This window comes from Pongo pygmaeus, chromosome 20 (genome assembly GCF_028885625.2).
Source record: "Pongo pygmaeus isolate AG05252 chromosome 20, NHGRI_mPonPyg2-v2.0_pri, whole genome shotgun sequence".
NCBI classification, from domain to species: domain Eukaryota; kingdom Metazoa; phylum Chordata; class Mammalia; order Primates; family Hominidae; genus Pongo; species Pongo pygmaeus.
The window spans coordinates 50,117,483-50,137,840 of record NC_072393.2 but is presented as its reverse complement, the minus strand read 5'-3'; the positions used below and the strand labels follow the sequence as shown (position 1 = coordinate 50,137,840).

Genomic DNA, 20,358 nt, shown 5'->3' with positions numbered 1-20,358 from the left:
TTCATTTCCACAAATAATTTTATTTTGCAGTTTTCTTCCTTTGGATACAATGTTCAAATATTGTGCATTTACTCCTTTTGATTAAGTTAACAAACAAGTATTGAGCACACCTACAAGCACTAGTCAATGTTAAGGTTGTATAGATTCAGCAGCAAAATTCCTGCCCCCATGGAGCTTACAGTCTAATGGACATCAATCCTGGCACCTTCATCAGTATACTTTTTTAAAGCTCAGGTCAAACTCATTTCTAAGTCCCATTTCCTAGGTGACATGTCATAAATATCAAAGTTTTGACAGAATGCTTTACTGTACCACTTAACAAGGGTTCTCAGCTGTGTGGTCACTGGACCACTGGGATATGTTGAGCTATTGCTTAAACACTGGCTTAACTAAAACAAATATTTTAAATAAGAGAATGCTACTGTAATTAGAAGGCAATCATTTCAAAGTCTAGATGGAGGCCAGGGGTGGTGGCTCATGCCTGTAATCCCAGCACTTTGGGAGGCTGAGGTGGGTGGATCACATGAGGTCAGGAGTTCGAGACCAGCCTGGCCAGTATGGCGAAACCCCATCTCTACTAAAAATACAAAAATTAGCCAGGCGTGGTGGTGTGCACCTGTAATCCACTGAGGCAGGAGAATCGCTTGAACCCGGGAAGTGGAGGTTGCAGTGAGCTAAGATCGCACCACTGCATCCAGCATGGGCAACAGGGCGAGACCCCATTTCAAAAAAAAACAAAGTCTAGGTGGAAATGTGGAGCGTTACAAATCAAATAAATTCAAGGAGGTTGATAAAATTTTTCTCTCCTATGAAATCTGATTACAAGCATTCAGGTTGTACATGAGTTCTGTTTTTTTTTTTTAATCACCTTGTAGAACTTCCTCCCTCTGACAACTCTCTGATGTTCTTACTATTCTCATCATTTTCATAAAATGTACCAGCAGCATGAATTTTGTGATGACTTACAAGATTTGATCGCCAGCTGAACCTCTTACCACATATCTCACATTTGTAAGGTTTTTCCCCAGTGTGAACTCGCCTATGATACTGTAGTTGTGAAGACCGACTGAAGACTTTACCACACACATCACATTTGTATGGTTTCTCTCCTGTGTGGACACTCTGATGAAGTTGGAGACTTGAGGCCTGACTGAAGTGCTTCCCACACTCCCCACATGTATAGGGTTTTTCTCCTGTGTGCACCCTCTGATGCATGTCAAGGTTCAAGCTCCACTTGAAGCCCTTTCCACACTCCCCACATTTGTATGGCTTTTCTCCAGTGTGGACTTTTTGATGGGCTTGAAGGTGTGCACTCCGACTGAAGCTCTTCCCACATTCTTCACATTTAAATGGTTTTTCCCCACTGTGAACTCTCTGATGGGTTAGAAGATGCGAGGCCTGACTGAAGACCTTCCCACACTCCTCACAATTATATGGTTTCTCCCCTGTGTGGATCCTACAATGAATTTTAAGATCTGCTCTACGACTGAATCCCTTTCCGCACTCTTCACATTTGTATGGTTTCTCGCCGGTATGGATCAGCTGGTGAATCTGAAGTCGTGAGCTTTGATTGAAGCCCTGCCCACACTCTTCACACTTATAAGGTTTCTGTACACTATGTGCTTTCAGATGGATTTTAAGATATGAACTCTGACGGAAGGCTTTACCACATACTTCACATTTATAGGGTTTTTCCCCTGTGTGGACTACCAGATGCACTTGATAATGAATTTTCATTCTGAAGCTCTTCCCACACTCATTGCATTTGTATGGCTTCTCTCCAGTGTGGACTCCCTGATGGGCCTGAAAACTTGAACTGTAAATGAAACCCTTACCACACACTTTACATACATATGGTTTCTCTCCAGTGTGGATTCTCCGATGGGCCTGAAATTGTGAAGGCTGAATAAAGCACTTACCACATTCTTCACACTTGTAAGGTTTCTCTCCCGTGTGGACCCTTTGATGGATACGAAGGTTTGAGCTACAAGTGAAACACTTACCACAGTCCTCACATTTGTATGGTTTCTCTCCTGTGTGGACCATGCAATGATTATTAAGTGCTGATCTACGACGGAAGTTCTTACCACATGTATCACATTTGAATGGTTTCTCCCCAGTATGGATTCTCTGATGTTCCTGAAGATGGGAAGCATGTATGAAGGCCCTCCCACATTCCTCACAATTGTAAGGTTTCTCTCCTGAGTGTAATTTGCAATGTACAGTAAGTGTTGATTTACGACTGAAGCCTTTCCCACATTCCACACATTTGAATGGTTTCTCTACAGTGTGGACTCTCTGATGAGTTTGAAGATGTGAGCTCTGACTAAATTCCTTACCACACATGTCACACTTATAGCGTTTCTCTCCCATGTGGACTCTCTGATGAATATGAAGGGCTGAGATGTAACAGAAGCTTTTTCCACACTCATCACATGTATGAGACTTCTCTCCTGAGTGTAACTGTTGATGAAGATCAAAGTTGCAGACATCAGTGAAGGATTTTTTGTACTCATCACATTGGTAAAGTTTCTGTCCTGTGTGAGTTGTATATAGTCCTGCCCTAACCTGGCAGGACAAATCACCTTGTCTAGGGAACCGAGAAATATTTATCATAGAGTCTTCATACTTGATTAAATCACTTGCAATCTGTTTCCAGATTTGCCCCCAGTAAAGCTCTTCATGTCGTCCTGCTTCTGGAACAGTCTCCATCTCACTTTGGATCTTGTCTGCTGTAAGGACAGAGAATTCAGAGATGTGGAGGCTCTGTTAAAAGTTTTCAAGATGTCATACTTAGGCGAGAGCATGGAATTTTAACAAATCCAGAGAAGGTCCAGTTTGTGTAATGGTCTTTTCCACTGTGTACCATGATCTCTGATTTCCATGCCTAGATAAATCAAGAGGTGGTCCAATTGGCTGCTATCTACCAGGCATTAAACCATACCAAGTCTCCTATGTGAGACACAAGTTAGAAGTCAGAGTTAATTTTAAAAATTAATATAATACAAATTGTTCAAGTACTGCCATTTCCATCAAATTTTAAAGTCAGTGTAGAATAATAAATAGTAAATTATCTAAATATAAAAAGCATAGGCCAGGCATGGTCATGCCTGTATATCCCAGCATTCTGGGAGGCTGGAGCAGAAAGATAGTTGAAGGCCAGGGGTTTGAGACCAGTCTGGGCAACAAAGCAAGAATGTACCTCTATTAAAAATATTAAAAGTTAAAAAAAATGTAGATAATATAAATCAACAAGAACTTCAAGGGAAAGTAAGAAAATAATCAAATATTTTGCAGTTTAGGTTCATGTTACATATTCAAATTATTAAATAACCTGAAATGTTTATATTTACATGTTCAAAATACAGTTGACCCTTGAACAACACAGGTTTGAACTGTATGTGTTCACTTACACATGGATTTTCTTCCATCTCTGCCATCCCTGAGACAGCAAGACCAACCCCTCCTCTTCCTCCTTATAATTTTCTTAATAACATTTTCTCTTCTCTTTATTGTAAGAATAAAGAATTCTTCCTTTATTGTAAGAATATATATATAATACATTATAACATACAATTGACTATGTTATCAGTAGGTCTTTCAGTCAAAGTAGGTCATGAGTAAAGTTTTAGGGGGGAGTCAAAAGTTATACTTGGATTTTTTACTGTGAGGGGAGTTGGTGTCCCTAACCCCCAAGTTGTTCAAGGATCAACCATATTCTTGAATATTCTGCATAACATATACACTTAATCTTATTTTTTTGTGTTGATAGACATTAAATGAGCTGACAACTATTATAAACTCTTGACCACTTCTAATATAACTTAGATTTAAAATGTGTCTTCTGAAAGGTTTATCCTTAATAATATTCCAAAATGTTTAATCTTGTATAAAGAGATATAAATATTTGGAAATTATTTTTTATATGAACTCTTCCACATAAGTTTAGTGGAAAGAAGTACCTCTAAGAAAATTTTTACAGGGGAAAAACTTACTCCCCTCCCTGCAGGAATAGTCATTTAAAAGCTGCCTCTTGGCAGGGTGCAGTGGCTCACACCTGTAATCCAAGCATGTTGGGAGGCTGAAGCCGGAGGATCACTTGAGCCCAGGAGTTCAAGACCAGCCTGGGCAACATAGCAAGACTCTGTCCCTACAAAAAATCTTTTTTAAAAATTGGCCAGATGTGGTGGCACGCACCCGTAGTTCCCACTATTTGGGAGGCTAAGATGGAGGATCCCTTGAACTCATGAGTTAGAAGCTGCAGTGAACTATGATTTTATCACTGCACTTCAGCCTGAGGGACAGAGTGAGACTTTGTCTCAAAAAAAAAAAGAAAAAGAAAAAGAAAAAAAAGGCTACCTCCTCCTTTATATCAGTAGACATTTGTTAAATGGTGTCTATATAACTCTGCCTTGAGTCATTTTATTGGAAAGTTACTTCAATGTCCAGGTGACTGGAATGGTTAACATGACTTGCAGGCTGGGAGCAAGTATCTAACGACATACTGACTAAAATATAAGCAGATAAGCAGATGGTGAAACTTTAGCTTCTGTCAGCAAGTTTCCTACATGAGGACTAAAGGGAAAGAAAGTTGAACTGATAACGTGTATTATTCTAAAACCTGGCAGTAATTCAGAACTCCAGAAAAAAAAAAAAAGTGAAAAAGAAGTAGACTCCAATCTTTCACAATTGAGATGGAGACAGGGAGAAGAAAAAGATGTCAGCGTAAACTCTGAAAGCCACCCCCACAGCAGGAGTTATATTCAGGGAGGAACTCTTCCCAGATAGCGAGATGGATGGTTCCTCACGTCTTGTGGGTCTCTGCTCGATGTCAGCTCACCAATGAGGGCTGCTTTATTACTCATTGAAAAATAATGAATCCTGTCTTCACCCAATTCACCTCTAGCAACTTGAATTTGTCTATGTTCTTCACAGCACTTTTAACCACTGGACACACTAAGTTACTGGTTGTTTAATGTATGTCCTTCCCACCACAATGCAGCATCAATGAGGGAAGCATTTTCTAATTTTGACATAATACTCATTTTACACTTTTCTACTTTATAACCATTGTCCAGAACTGTGCCTGTCACAGCGAATGCTCAATAAATGCATGTCAAATGAATAAATGAACCCCAACTTGGCTTTTTTTGTGTGAGAATTTAAGCCAAGTCCTAGAAGAAAAACATCTTTTCCAAATGTTATTTGAAATAGGAAAAGAACAGAAAATTATAATTTTGCAGAGAAGCTGAAAAGCTGTACAAGAGACAGGTATATCCAGGGTGAGGCTAATAAGAAAATTTGAAGGTGGCAAGAATCACTTGGGATGAAAAGAAAGCAGGAAGCCCTATACACTGGTTCCTTCTGAAGCTCTCAATGTAGGTAAGTTGGGCCTTTTACAACAGTTTTTCAAATTAAAAACTGCAGCCCTTTAGTGAGCTGTGAAATAAATTTAAAAGCTTGTAATAAGCATTCAGAAAAAAAGAACCAGGATAGAAACTATCAGAGTATTACCACCAGCAGGAAAGGGGTCCTTCTGAAATGCTTACTAAAGCTATAATGTCAATCTATACAGACATGAAATGTTTGTTTCATTGTTCTAGTTTCAACAAAAAATGCATTTCTTGCTATGGCTCATGCTCAAAAGAGCTCGAAAACTTTGGTTCTAGAAGTTACCTGGTCCTTAATTAAACAAACTGTTTCAAATGGAAAGACAATTTCTAACCGTGACACCATGGAAAAATATTCATAGGAGAGTACGTAACTCTTGGTGTGTATATATATATATATATATATATATATATACACACATATGATGAATATATGATTATATTTAACAAACTGATCCTTAAAAATTGTAGTTTTTTTGAGGGGGACAAGTCTCTATGATGATGTGACAATTTTGAGCAAGAAGTTTCTTCATTTTTCCCAGGTTATAATGTCAACTAGTTGAAAATAAAAGCCAGGTCTTTATAAAAATAAAGGAAAAATTGTATGACATCTATATTCTTTAATATATGCTTAATGGCTACTACATTTGTAGAAAATAAAAGCACACCATATTTTTGAACCAGAGAGTCAGGCAACATTCAGCTGTGTCACTTTTGCCACTCAAATCTTAAATCTTCCACCTCTGGCACAGGGGAAGCGAAACCTGGTGACAGTGATGTGGATAGGCACTTTGGAACAAGCAAATGAGGTTCAGATGGGCAGTCTGCTGAAAGGAAAGCAGTTTGCAACCTAGTTACTATCTGACACCTTAGGAAATAGTTATCTTCTTGTGTGGGGAGCTATCTCAGAAGTAGACATCAGAATCTTCATTCAAAAATTATTCCTTCCCAGAAATGAATGTGTTCCATATGATGGAAGCCTCCAGGAAAGCCACTGGGAAGGCTTGTTACTCAGTGTGGTCACAACCACGATGCTTGTAAGTTTTCATGGTATGAGGTTCAAGTGCACACACAAACATTCACATGAAGGGCACCTAAGGCAGAAGAAACTGGATGTGCAGCCATCAGAAAACAAATAATGTTCTGCAACCCCCTTCATTCACTCTGGTTTGTGTGTGACCTGTCCTAGCTGCAAGACCCCTAGAGTGAGGTCACATCCATCCATTAATGCCTTCATTACGCCAACAAATATTTATATTAACAGATATCTGCCATGTAACAGGACTATTTAGGCACCGATGATAGAGTAATAAACAAACAAACAAAAAAATTCCTCCACTCTTGGAGATTATATTCCAGTGGGGAGAAAGAGGGGACAAGCAAGTAAACCAAAGTCTACGAGACACAAGAGAAGGCAGGGCAGAGAGTAAAGGACGGCATTTCCAGTAAGGACATCAGAAAAGGCCTCATCAGAAAAGTGAAATTAAAACTGAGCAGAGACCAGGATGAAGTAAGAGAGGGGCCGAGAGGATTGTAGGTGAGTTTTTCCAGGCAAAGACAAGGGCAAATAAGGGCTTTGAGGCAGAAGTATCTGTAGTTGGCAGAATAATCATCCCCCAAAGAATCCACGTTCTAATTCTCATCCTAAGAATATGTCAGGTTATGACAAAGGGTAATTAAGGTTGCAGAGGGAATTAAGGTTGCTTAATTCAGCTGAACTAAGGGTTCAGCTGAACTAAAAATAGAAGGCAAGTCTACATTATCCAGGTGGGCCCAGTGCAATTAGAGGGTCCTCATAAAGTGGAAAAAGGATGAAGAGATAATAAAAGGGAAATGCAACTATAGAAGAATGATCAGAGAAGCAATGTTGCTGGCTGTGAAGAGGGCCACAAGCTATGAAATTTGGCAGCCCCTACACACCGATAAGGTAAAGATACAGATTCTCCTTCCCTAGAGCCTCCGGGAAGAAACAGGGACCTGCTGACAGCTTGATTTCAGCCTAGTGAGACCCATGTTGGACTTCAAACAAAAAACTGAAAGACAATACATTTTTATCATTTAATCCACTCAGTTTGGGGTAATTAATGTTACAGCAGCAGTAAGAAATACAGTGTCCAGGTTGGGCACAGTGGCTCATGCCTATAATCTCAGCACTTTGGGAGGCTGAGGCAGGCGGATCACTTGAGGTCAGGAGACCAGCCTGGCCAACGTGGTGAAACCCCGTCTCTATAAAAAATACAAAAATCACCCAGACGTGGTTACAGGCACCTGTAATCCCAGCTACTTGGGAGGCTGAGGCAGGAGAATCGCTTGAACCTGGGAGGCGGAGGTTGCAGTGAGCTGAGATTGCACCACTGCACTCCAGCATGGGCGACAGAGCGAGCAGTGTCCTTACCAGGTCTGGGAAACAGCAGGAGGGAGGATGACGTGGCTGGAAAAGATGGAGCAAGAGGTAGAATACAGGAGATGTAGTCAGAGAGGCAGAGGAGGATGAACAGCAGACCATGTAGGACTCTATAAGCTCCTTTAAGAGGCTTCAACTTTAAGAAAAATAAGAAGCCATTCAGAGTCTTTTTTTTTTTTTTTTTTAGATGGAGTGTCGCTCTGTTGCCCAGGCTAGAGTGTAGTGGTGCAATCTTGGCTCACTGCAACCTCTGCCTCTTGGGTTCAAGCGATTCTCCTGCCTAAGCTTCCTGAGTAGCTGGGACTACAGGCGCTGGCCACCATGCCTGGCTAATTTTCGTATTTTTAGTAGAGACAAGGTTTTGACATGTTGGCCAGGCTGGTCTCAAACTCCTGACCTCAGGTGATCCTCCTGCCTTGGCCCCCCAAAGTGCTGGGATTATAAGCGTGAGCCACTGTGCCCAGCCCTGTACAAGGTCTTAAGCAGAGGAATGGCAATCTGACTTACATTTCCAAAGGATCACTTTAGCTGTGACATGGAGAACGCCTGTAGGAGAACATATTTTATACTATCAAGGGTGGATGCAGTGTGCCCAGTACAAAGGCTGTTGCAATCATCCAGGACAGAGGTTTGGCAATTTGGACCAGATGGCAGCAACAGCAGGGAAGAAAAGTACAACAGATGGACAATCATGTACAAGGACTCTCAGCTGCTTGGTTCTTACCTGATTTCCCTTTTCTTTGAGTTGCTGTCTTCATTATATCAAGCTTTTTTTCCTTTTCTAAAGGGAATACATCATGTTTGAAGGGGTGATGCCCTAGAACATGCAAAGTCACATATTTAAAACAAACACAATAAAGGTACAACTGAACTTACTGGCAATTTGAATTACTACTGTATACCGATCAATCAATCAAAAGTAGTGTTTTCAAACACTTTTAGAAAAACCTAATGAAGAAATATCACTATTTCAAGATCCAGACACATACACATAAATATGTGCTATAAAAACCTATTTCTGAAAGGAGTTAGTTCACTTGCCTTAGGTAGACAGCAAGGGAAGGGTCTTTGGAGAGCCCCTGACCCATGGGTTAGTGCCTTATTTTTATATAACATAAAAAGCAGTCTGGAAAAAAAATTTAAGCTGCAGGCACCGAAAAGGGAACTAGCACAGGGTGTTGTGCCTGGAGACATGCCCACGGCTGCACAGATAGAAAAACCTCCAGCCCATTTGGATAAAAACTTGTACAAACCTCCAGCTCAGATAAAGGAGCAAGGCCTGGCATAAGAATGCCTTTGTCCTTTGTATAGTCAGTGGGCTCCCAGGAAGAAGTTTCTTCTCCTTTTGTGGGCATGGGTACAGTGGGCTCCAGTGGGTTCCAGTGGGCACTCTACTTTCTTTTTTCAAACTGTAAGTCCGGTCTCTATAAATCTTTACTTCAACCTGATTGGTCCCAGGCCAAGGTCCCGGGCCAAGCTAAGTCACACTTTCTCCAATATAGCCCACAAACTAAGCACATTCCTTCCCCTTCCCAGTCCATAAAAACCCCAAACCCCTGCCTCACAGGGGGAACTCCGTTTGGGTCCCCCTCTCTGCTGGCAAAAAGCTTTCTTCTTTTGCATATTAAACTTTCACTCTAATCTCACCTTTCTGTCTGCACTCATTAATCTTCTTAAAAATAAAACAAAAAAACTCCGGGTGTTATCTCAAACAAAAGAAAAACTGTTACATCTTGGTGCATTACTAAAATTACATTTCTAACCAATGTCTTTTTTTTTTTTTTTTTTTGAGACAGTCTTACTCTATCACCCAGGCTGGAGTGCAGTGGCGTGATCTAGGCTCACTACAACCTCTGCCTCCTGGATTCAAGCGATTCTCATGCCTCAGCCTCCCAAGCAGGTGGGATAAGAGGCATGCACCACCAAACCTGGTTAATTTTTGTATTTTTTATTTTTTGGTAGAGATGGAGTTTCATCATGTTGGCCAGGCTGGTCTCGAACTCCCGACCTCAGGTGATCCACCTGCCTCAGCCTCCCAAAGTGCTGGGATTGCAGGCGTGAGCCACTGTGCCTGGCCCCCATTTGTTTTCATTAAATCTCCTCCCACAGGTTCTCACACCTCTCATGCAATTTACCAGTTTTATTTGCTATGTATTCCATTAATTTTAATGAACTCTGATATTTCTATCTCATTTTATTTCACTAAAAACTACTGAAAGGAAAGTCAGGTCTACAAATGTAGGCAACTAATTCAAGACCTCCAAAGTGTTGCACCCCTGAAGACACAAAATCACTCCAGGAGACTGACATTGAGTGTCAGAAGGCTCATGTCCTCACCCACTGACAGCAGGTTCCTGAAGTTCTCCAGCATCACATCTCGGTACAGATTCCTCTGGATAGGGTCCAGCAGCCCCAGCTCCTCCTCAGTGAAGACCACAGCCACATCCTTGAAGGTCAGTCCCTCCTATAACATCAAGCACACCTCGCTTCAGCCTTTTTAACAACCTCTTGAAAAGAAACAGCACTGAGAAAGTGGAGAGTATGTGGGGGAAGCTGGTCCAGATTTTCAGAGACTTAATGTGTAGATTTCTCAGCCTTTCTCCTTCCATCTTACAAATGCCACACTTTGATTTTCCTTACTGTCAGTAAAAGTACATCAGTGACAATAGCCTTCGACATTTCCTTTGTGGCTTCACTGAGTCTATTTGTAAGTAACCATCTAGAACTCTAAATGATGCATCCTGAGCCACACAGGTTTCACCTTTTGGTAAATATTACCAATTGCCCCAGAAACATTTAGTAAGTCAGAACCAACATACATGATAACACCCACCTTCCTCCTCTCTCACATAGGAACCCTGGATGCTATCCCTTTTCATTAAAGTCTGCCAAACTAACAAGCTTTTGGTAACATATCTAAAACTGCTATGTAGTTTTCCTTCTGTACGCCCAGGGCACACAGCACCAACATTACCTGCAGCATTTAGTGTCACGATCTGGAGCCATCATGGCTTAGTGCACACAAGGGTACCCTTCAAAGTTGTGTGACCTTGGATAAGTTCACCTAATTTCATCTCGGTATGATAGTTCTTACATGACAGAGTTCTTTCAAATGTTGAACAAGAGACTACATATAGCATTTGGAATAGCGTATGGCACAGACTAAGTACCTAAGAAACATTAGCTATTATCTATTATTATTACCATCATCATCTATTTCACCTCATTTTATGACTGTATATTATTCAAGGGAACTGATGATTTGCATCTACCTGTTCTAAATAATGAATATTTAATTTTCAATATTGTTCTCATTATAACCAATCCAGCAAAGAACATCATTTCATGTAGATCTTACTTTCTTTCCTTTTTTTTTTTTTTTCTTCGAGATGGAGCTTCGCTCTTGTTGCCCAGGCTGGAGTGCGATGGCACAATCTTGGCTCACTGCAACCTCTGCCTCCTGGGTGGAAAGGATTCTCCTGCCTCAGCCTCCTGAGTAGCTGGGATTATAGACATGCGCCACCATGCTCAGCTAATTTTGTATTTTTAGTAAAGATGGGATTTCACCATGTTGGTCAGGCTGGTCGCGAACTCCTGATCTCAGGTGATCCGCCTGCCTTGGCCTCCCAAAGTTCTGGGATTACAGGCATGAGTCACCCCACCCGTCAGATCTTACTTTCGTGTGTATTTAAAATGATTTCAGGCCATGCACAGTCGCTCACACCTGTAATCCCAGCACTTTGGGAGGCCAAGGATGGAGGATTGCTTGAGCCCAGGAGTTCAAGACCAGCCTGGGCAACATGGTGAGACCCTGTCTCTACAAAAAATACAAAAAATTAGCTGCATGTGGTGGCGTGCGCCTGTGGTCCCAGGTACTCAGGAGGCTGAGGTGAGAGAATTGCTTGAGCCCAGGAAATCAAGGTTGTGGTGAGCGATGATCACACCACTGCACTCTAGTCTGGGCTACAGAGTGAGACCCTGTCCCAAAAAAATAAATTAAACTAAATAATTGCAAATAAAAAATAAAACATCAAAAAAATAAGCACATTAAAAATTATGATCACGTAATGGCAGATTTTCTTCCTTTTTTCCTGCCTCCCTAATCTTTCAAGAGAATACAAGCACGTGGCTGGGTGCGGTGGCTTACGCCTGTAATCCCAGCATTTTGGGAGGCCGAGGTGGGTGGATCATGAGGTCAGGAGTTCAAGACCAGCCTGGCCAATATGGTGAAACCCCGTCTCTACTAAAAATACAAAAATTAGCCAGGCATGGTGGTGCGCGCCTGTAGTCCCAGCTACTCGGGAGGCTGAGGCAGAAGAATCACTTGAACCCGGGAGGCATAGGTTGCAGTGAGCCGTGATCGTACCACTGCACTCCAACCTGGGCAACAGAGCCAGACTCTGTCTCAAAAAAAAAAAAAAAAAAAAAAGAGAGAGAGAGAAAATACAAGCACCTTGTTTCTCTATATGATGACCAAAAGCAGGTTATAAATTTTCCAATGGTTTTGATAATCTAATTAGGAAGAACAATTCTATTATTCTTACTTACTTGATTATAAATGAATACCAATGTTTATTATGAATTTCATCTTTTTTGGCACCTGTGTGGTAAATATTTTTGCCTCAACTTGTTATGTTTTCTCTTAATACTCTGTAAGGTATCTTTTGTCACAGAGTAATTTAAAGATTTTATATAACCACTGTGCTAATCACTGTCCTTGTGCACCTGGAGTGCTGAGCATCTTAGTGCATCTGAGGTGCCACCACATTAGGAAGACAAGAGGTCCCCCACTACCTGTGGACGTTATCACCCAACAGGGCACTCCAGACGCTCACACCACGGGTCACTCAATTGAGAAATATTTGTTTCCTTTTGTCTCTCACTTTCGCTTGAATGGAATGGCTAATGTTTCTGACCCCTGACTTTCTATGCCAATCTGAGGTTTCTCATATTTCACCTGTTTAAGAGGAAGAAGAGACCAGGAACCTCCTCATTCTGCTGCTCTGAGTAAATACAGTAACAGAACACAAGTGACTGGCAAATCTTCCGTATCACTGGACATTTTAAATGAAGGTTATTACCTACTACTTTGGTCAAACTAGTTACTTTATAAAGGCAATAAGACACTAGTAAATAAAATACATACGAAGTATGATTGAGGCACAGAGAACACAGAATCTAGCTCTTCCTATATGAAAACTCCAACAATATTACTTGTGTGAAGCAGCATTATAGCCTGTTGTGCTGTGCCATGTTAGAATATTCCATCTACAGCCGGGCACTGTGGCTCATGCCTGTTATCCCGGCACTTTGGGAGGCCAAGGCAGGCGGATCATCTGAGGTTAGGAGTTCGAGACTAGCCTGACTAACATGGAGGAGCCCCATCTCTACTAAAAATACAAAATTAGCTGGGCATGGTGGCACATGCCTGTAATCCCAGCTACTCAGGAGGCTGAGGCAGGAGAATTGCTTGAACCTAGGAGGCGGAGGTTGCGGTGACAAAAAAATCAGCAGAAAGTTTTCAGAATTGATTTTTGAGGAAATGGTTATGTAGGAAAATTGTCATTGCAGTGTTATTTAAAACAATAAAATTCTTAAATCACCTAAATGTCCATGAGTGGGAAGTAGTCAAAAATAAAAAGGCACATTAATTAAATGGGAATATGGCATAACCTCAAAAAATGAACATTATTTAGTACTTAAGGAAAAAATCACAAAAATAAGATATACATCATGAATACCAATATAGTTATGAATGCACGTTAGGGAAAGACTATAAGAAAATAAAAACTCTGCTCATATGTAAGCAGTGAAGTAAAGTAGGAGAACTGTTCATTCCCACTAATTTTTCTACTCCATAAAATAAATACAGTTGTTGCTCAATACGCTTGGGGAATTGGTTCAAGGACCCCTGAGGATACCATAATTTGTGGATGCTCAAGTCCCTCATCTAAAATAGTGTTTGTACTACAGTCAGCCCTCCACATCCATGGGTTCCACATCCACAGACTCAATCAACCGCAAAAGGAAAATACATATGGTCAGCCTTACATAGACTCAGGTTTCAATCTGTGGTTGGTTGAATCCACAGATGCAAAATTCAAAGACGCAAAACCCCTAGATGTAAAACCCACAGATACAGAAGGTCAACTGAAATAATAAAATAAACAACATCTAAAAACAAAGTCAACTCAAAAGGCAGAAGGATGCACTTAGCATAAACAGGTTCTCAAATGCCTGTTGTTCTTGAGTCTTCCTCAGGAAACATGACAATGTGAACAGTGAGATGGAATTTTAACAGCAAGAGAGGCAAGCCTTATTCACCTTGAATGTGGTCATTTTTCCTCCTGTTTCTGGGAATTTGCAGAGTACTGAGTTATGCCATTTGAGAGAAGGCAGAATCGTGCCTGGAACACTATGGAAGACATAAAAAGAGACATGAAAGTGTGGCCAGGGATGTCCCCACCAACACAGATGTGTATTGTGAATTAGCACAAGAATGTTCACAGCAGCATTATTCATAATAATCCCAAACTGCACACAACCAAAATGCCCTCCTATGGAAAAATGGATAGACAAATCCTGGCATATCCATACAATGGAATCTTATTTGGAAATTAAGAGGAATAAAGTACTGACTCACGCTACACCATGCATGAACCTTGGAAACACTATGCTGAGTGAAAGAAGCCAGGCACACAAAACCACAGATTGTATGATTTCGTGTATGTGAAACGTCCAGAACAGACAAATGTATATAAAAAGAAAGTAGGTTACTTGTTGATGGGCATTTGGGATAAGAATGGGGATTAAATGTAAATGGGCAAGAGGAGTCCAATTGGGGGATGAAAATGATCTAAACTAAATGATGATGATGATTACTACACTCAGCAAAGTTCCTAAAGATTACTGAATTGTACATTTGAAATGGGTGAATTCTGATACGTAAAATACACCTCAATAAAGTTGGAAAAAAATTATTAATCTACATGTCATTTAATTTAACAAGACTGAGTTCTGAGTCCATATTGATACAATATTTACTTTTGAATGAATGAATAAGCAAACAGGGGAACAGGGGATGCTGGTCTTTACAGTATGATGCCCACTAACAAGTATATCTACTCATAAAAATTAATTTTATTTTATTTGAGACAGAGTTTTGCTCTTGTTGTCCAGGCTGGAGAGCAGTGGTGCAATCTTGGCTCACTGCAACCTTCTCCTCCTGGGTTCAAGCGATTCTCATGCCTCAGCCACCAGAGTAGCTGGGATTACAGGCACGCACTACCACATGTGGCTAATTTTTGTATCTTAAGTAGAGACAGGTTTTCGTCATGTTGGCCAGGCAGGTCTAGAACTCCTGGCCTCAAGTGATCCACCAGCCTTGGCCTCCCAAAGTGCTGGGATTACTCGGGCTCTGACCCTGAGTGCCTCAGTTCCATAACTCAGGACTCAGGCGTGACCCACCATGCCCTGCCCTCTTATACCATTTTTGCAACTTTTCTATAGACTTAAAATTATATAATTACTGTATTAAAGTTTTTTTTAAAAAAATCAGGAAATAGTTATAGGAGAAATAATAATGAGAAGAATAAGAATGAGCATGATAGAATATGGCAGGTCACTAGTTTATTATCTGTTTATTTGGAAATTTCCATGGATAAGCAGATAAATAGAAAAACATTGAGAAATGTATAATAAAAATTTTGTAAAACATTTATAAGTAATATAAACATAGAACCACTAAAACAAAATGAATTAGAAATTTAACCATTACTATCTTTACATCCTGAATTCATAGGTAATTAAAATTTTTGTATCTTCGTATTTCTGTAATTTCTGAATGCTCCACAGTGATACGGTTCTATTAGAATGTGAAATATTTGTAATAAATGAAACAAAATAGTTGACAGTTTTTAAAACCTGAGAAAACTCCAAGGCAATTAGCCTTGCTCTAAAGGTCCTTTAATCAAGTTCTAACTTACTTTCCCCACCTGAGTACAGCTAGTTCCTCTGCCTCAATGAGAATATATCCAAGAGATGATCAACTCGGGCTCTGACACTGAATGCCTAAGTTCCAACCCCAGTTTCACCTCTTACTACCTGGATGACCAGTACCTCTCCACAGAGTCACGGTGCGGCTTAAACGTATCTAATTGTATAAATCCCCTAGAATTGAAGTTAGCAATTAAGGCTTAATTATTATAAATGCCCATGCCCTATTACACATGCTACAAAGACACAGTCTCTGTAGAAGAAAAATGACAAGCCACACTCACGTGGAGCTTTGCTTTCATTAGCCAAGAAGTCAGTCCGCGCTGTCCTTTTTCAGGCTGGGGAAGGAGAAAGCTGTGAAACACCCTGACTGGGTCGCTGTCCCCGAGAAAAGTTAAATGCTCCCCTCCCTTCGTGGAAGTGGACGCAACCCTCGCCTTCCTAAAAAGAGGTCAGAAGGCGTCCGGGATCGTCCAGCGTCCTGAAGGGATCAGAGACAAGGGCTGGGGCCCTTGATGCTGGAGCTCTGACCCCACCGGGGGACCTGACAGGCTTCGTGGGAAATTAACAAGAAACCACCACTCACCAAGTGACAGGGACTGCTTGTGTTGTGTAACCTATTCCAGTTACCAAAACGATTCTCCAAGGATGGTCCTAACGTCCCCATTTTAAAGAACAGCAAGGAGAGGCCCAGGGAGATTAACACGCCAACCTTGCACTGTAAAAAAGTGACTACGCGCCTGGAGTGCAGGGAGACGGAGTGGGCGAGCTCAGAGCGCCGGAAACTCTGAAACCAGGCGAGACGCGACCCAACCAAGTCCCAATGCCCCCCGCCTCCGGCCGCGGGACACGAGGGGAGCCCCAGCCCAAGAAGGCTCCGCTGACACAACAAAAGCCGCCGCCCTCGCCTCTCCAAACCTCTGCTCTCGGACGAGGCTTCTTTTCCCATAACCCGACCACCAGGTCCCAGCGAGCCCCAAGCTTAAGTCCCTGACATTAGGAAGGGCCCGCAAGTCGCGGAACTGGAACAAACTACCGTGGAATGCGCCGTGACAACCGCTCCCCCTTCCTTGGAGCGGAAGTGCCCGCGACTCCGCTGATTGTCGGGACTACATTTCCCAGAATTCCCCGGATCCGCCTGCGTGGGTCAAACGCACCACGACTCCACCGAGCGTTTGGATTACACTCAGAATGCTGAGGGAAAAACGTTCAGAATCTCACCCTTCAGGGGAAAGCGTTGGGACTCCGCGGTGCTCCTTGACTACGATTCCCGCACTGCCCATGGGGAACGAATCCTATATCGCTGAGCGCCTGGTAGGGAATGTGGACTGTGACCCTGAGAGTCGTCCTTCCCTCTGCCTGAGTCCTTGAGCGAAAATATTGAATAGACAGCAATTCCTGAAGTCTAAACGCCTCCGAGGACTACAGGAGGATTATTGGAAAGAGAACAAGCGAGGAGATACAATCTTCAAGGACTAAACGGGGAATGACTTCTTAGGGGTCAGTAGATGATTGATGATTGATTACTATAAACTGATAATATGAGGCCAAAACTAAAAGTTTAAAGAGTGAGCAAGTTACAATGGTTTGGGAAAGGCAATGAAGAACAAAGAAGGTGCCAGCCCCTACTCCGGACGCTGTGTTACCACTGGTTTGGCAGGAAAAACAATCATTTGAGAGGGCCAGTGGGGAAGCCCTGTCCTCATGGAAAAGCTATCTTCTTTCATTTACACTTTTCATGGTATTATGTCTACTGAAGAGGTAAAAACACCAAATTTCAGAGAAGCTCTTAAATTGCCCAATACTTCGAAGCAAGTATAACTGGTGAAGCGCTTGCCATTGATGTCAGACACCCAATGCCTATGATTTATTTAATGCATTAGCATTAAGGAGGGATCCTATACATGAAGGAACATATTTTATTTTCTTCCTTTATATTTTTTGGTTAAAATATCGTTATTATAGTTAGCAATTTGGAATCTGGCTTACGTTGGTTGATACAAATTAATAATAGAATAAAGCAAAATCAGAAAACAACCGATGTAAAATCTTTCTTCAAGATAACCAGGGGCTGGGAGCGGTGGCTCACGCCTGTAATCCCAACACTTTGGGAGGCCAAGGCGGGCGGATCATGAGGTCAAGAGTTCGAGACCAGCCAGGAGAACATGGTGAAAACCCATCTCTACTAAGAATACAAAAATTAGCCAGGCATGGTGGTGCGTGCCTGTAATTCCAGCTACTCGGGAGACTGAGGTAGGAGAATCGCTTGAACCTGAGAGGCAGAGGTTGCAGTGAGCCGAGATCGTGCCACTGCACTCCAACCTGGACGACAGAGCAAGACTCCGTCACGGAAAAAAAAAAAAAAAAAAAAAAAAAAAAGATAACCAGATTTTTTTCTCCCCATAAACATACATTGGCCTATTGATATGGTTTAGATCTGTGTCCCAACCCAAATCTCATGTTGAAATGTAATCCCCAGTGTTGGAGTTGGGGCCTGGTGGGAGGCGATTGGATCATCGGGGAGGTTTCTAATGGTTTAGCACCATCCCCCTAGTGCTGTTCTCCTGATAGAGTTCTCATGAGATCTGCTTGTTTAAAATTGTGTAGCACCTCACTCCTCACTCTTTTCCTCCTACTCTGGCCATGAGAAGTGCTGGCTCCCTAGTCGCCTTGCAGCATGGTTGTAAGTTTCCTGAGGCCTCCCCAGAAGCTGAGCTGATGCTGCCATGTTTCCTCTACAGCCTGCAGGACTCTGTGTGAGCCAATGAAACCTCTTTATAAATTACCCAGACTCAGGTATTTCTTTATAGCAATGCGGGAATGGACTAATACACTTATCAATCTATATTTTTGTTTTTTAAAAAACGAAGTCTCACATTCTAGATTCATTTTCTAAACTAAAAAAAGACCTTTTCACAATTTTGTTTACACATAAAAACAAGGTTAGTATGCTAACCACACAATGCCATACATTCCCCTCTTTGAAAATTGACTGCTATTTCTATACTAGTTACAGCTGTGTTGTTGCTCTAGTCTGCCCTTCCAAATGACAAAATTTATTGAGATGCTCCATCTCTGCCAGGCGCAGTGGCTCACACTTGTAAACCCAGTACTTTGGGAGACCAAGGCCAGTGGATTACTTGTGGCCAGGAGTTTGAGACCAGCCTGGCCAACATAGTGAAGCGCTGTCTCTACTAAAAATACAAAAAATTAGCTGGGCATGGCATGGTGGTACATGCCTGTAATCCCAGCTACTCAGGAGGCTGAGGTACAAGAATCACTTGAACCTGGGAGGCCGAGATCACGTCACTGCACTCCAATCTGGGTGACAGAACGAGAGACTGTCTCAGAAAAAAAAAAAAAATGGAAGGGAGGAAGGAAGGGAAATGCACTCCAGCTGAGTGACAGAGCGAGAGTCTGTCCCAGAAAAAAAAAAAAAAAAAGAAAACAAAGAAATGTAAATCAATCAATATCTTCTAAATAATTTAAAATTATTTTTTCCAGAGTTATATTTTTAACATTTTGATCTTCAGCGATTCCAACATTCAAGATTATGTCTTTCTGGATTATGATCAATTCCTGTCCTTAGTGCATGATCTCAGGATGTACCAGATACTAGTTTTTATCCATTACTGGTGCTGCTAAACTTGAACAGTTGATTAAGGTGTTTCTCTCCAGAATTCTGCACTCTAAAATTATTTTTCCCCTAAAAAGTTACTACTATCTGGTGAAAAATTGAGATACTCCAACTCATTCTATGTTGATTTTTTGGCATTATGCTCTGAGAAAAAGCTTTCCATCTATATTATTTATTTGTTTATACCAGTGTGGATTTGTGAATTCTTGTTATATTAATGAGTTCACATCTACTACTGTTATTATGTATTTTGATTCTCTGGTTGTCTCAGATTTTGCCAGTAAAATCCTCTTCAAGCAGTCCCCTCTTGCCTTCTGGCTCCTCCTGTTCATCATGATATGAGCTCTTTGCGCACTGGTTTACTTTCTGATACTGTGTGTTCCAAGTTCATTAGATATTTTTCAAGTTCACTGGGTATTTTCCCTACCCTAGCCATGAGATCAGATATTTCTCCTAGGACTTCTGGTTCCTATTTGTGGAAAATGTAGTTAGAAACAAAGAACTGAGTGCTAGGTGTGATCGCTGCTACCTTAGTGTTATTGATTCTTGACCCTCTCAGCTGACAAAACTAGCAAATATATACTTTTTTTTTTTTTTTGAGACGGAGTTTCCTTCTTGTTGCCCAGGCTGGAGTGCAATGACGTGATCTCGGCTCACTGCAACCTCTGCCTCCCAGGTTCAAGAGATTCTCCTTCCTCAGCCTCCCAAGTAGCTGGGATTATAGGCATGCACCACCACGCCCGACTAATTTTATATTTTTAGTAGAGCCGGGGTTTCACCATGTTGGCCAGGCTGGTCTTGAACTCCTGACCTCAAGTGATCTGCCCACCTTGGCCCGGCCTTTTTGTTTGTTTTTTGTTTTTTGTGGTAGAGACAGAGTCTCACCATGTTGCTCAGGCTGGTCTCAAACTTCTAGACTCAAGTGATCCTCT

The 20,358-nt window shown here is 41.6% G+C and overlaps 1 protein-coding gene across 4 annotated transcripts; it reads right to left on the bottom strand.

The window, feature by feature from the left end:
• On the bottom strand, positions 1-20,023 carry ZNF234 (zinc finger protein 234). Of its 4 annotated transcripts, none has more exons than XM_054463572.2 (6): positions 16,376-20,023; positions 16,074-16,127; positions 14,119-14,209; positions 10,132-10,258; positions 8,519-8,611; positions 1-2,732 (listed from the first exon to the last, which is right to left on the bottom strand). In XM_054463572.2, exons 3-6 carry the CDS (start codon positions 14,131-14,133, stop codon positions 865-867), a joined length of 2,103 nt encoding a protein of 700 aa, XP_054319547.2. In that variant the 5' UTR covers positions 14,134-14,209; positions 16,074-16,127; positions 16,376-20,023; the 3' UTR covers positions 1-864. The 4 variants fall into 4 exon arrangements, with proteins under 4 accessions (XP_054319547.2, XP_054319549.2, XP_054319548.2 ...); XM_054463574.2 differs by having other exon boundaries at positions 16,826-20,023; XM_054463573.2 differs by having other exon boundaries at positions 16,708-16,909.
• Positions 20,024-20,358: the final 335 nt, after the last annotated feature.

What these genes read in the sequence shown, in the direction of transcription:
- ZNF234 (XM_054463572.2), bottom strand. An exon ending in CAGGAACCTGCTGTCAGTGG is followed by an intron (nt 8,612 to 10,131) that starts GTGAGGACATGA and finishes TGCATGTTCTAG; the next exon opens with GGCATCACCCCTTCAAACAT. An exon ending in TCAAAGAAAAGGGAAATCAG is followed by an intron (nt 2,733 to 8,518) that starts GTAAGAACCAAG and finishes CTGTCCTTACAG; the next exon opens with CAGACAAGATCCAAAGTGAG.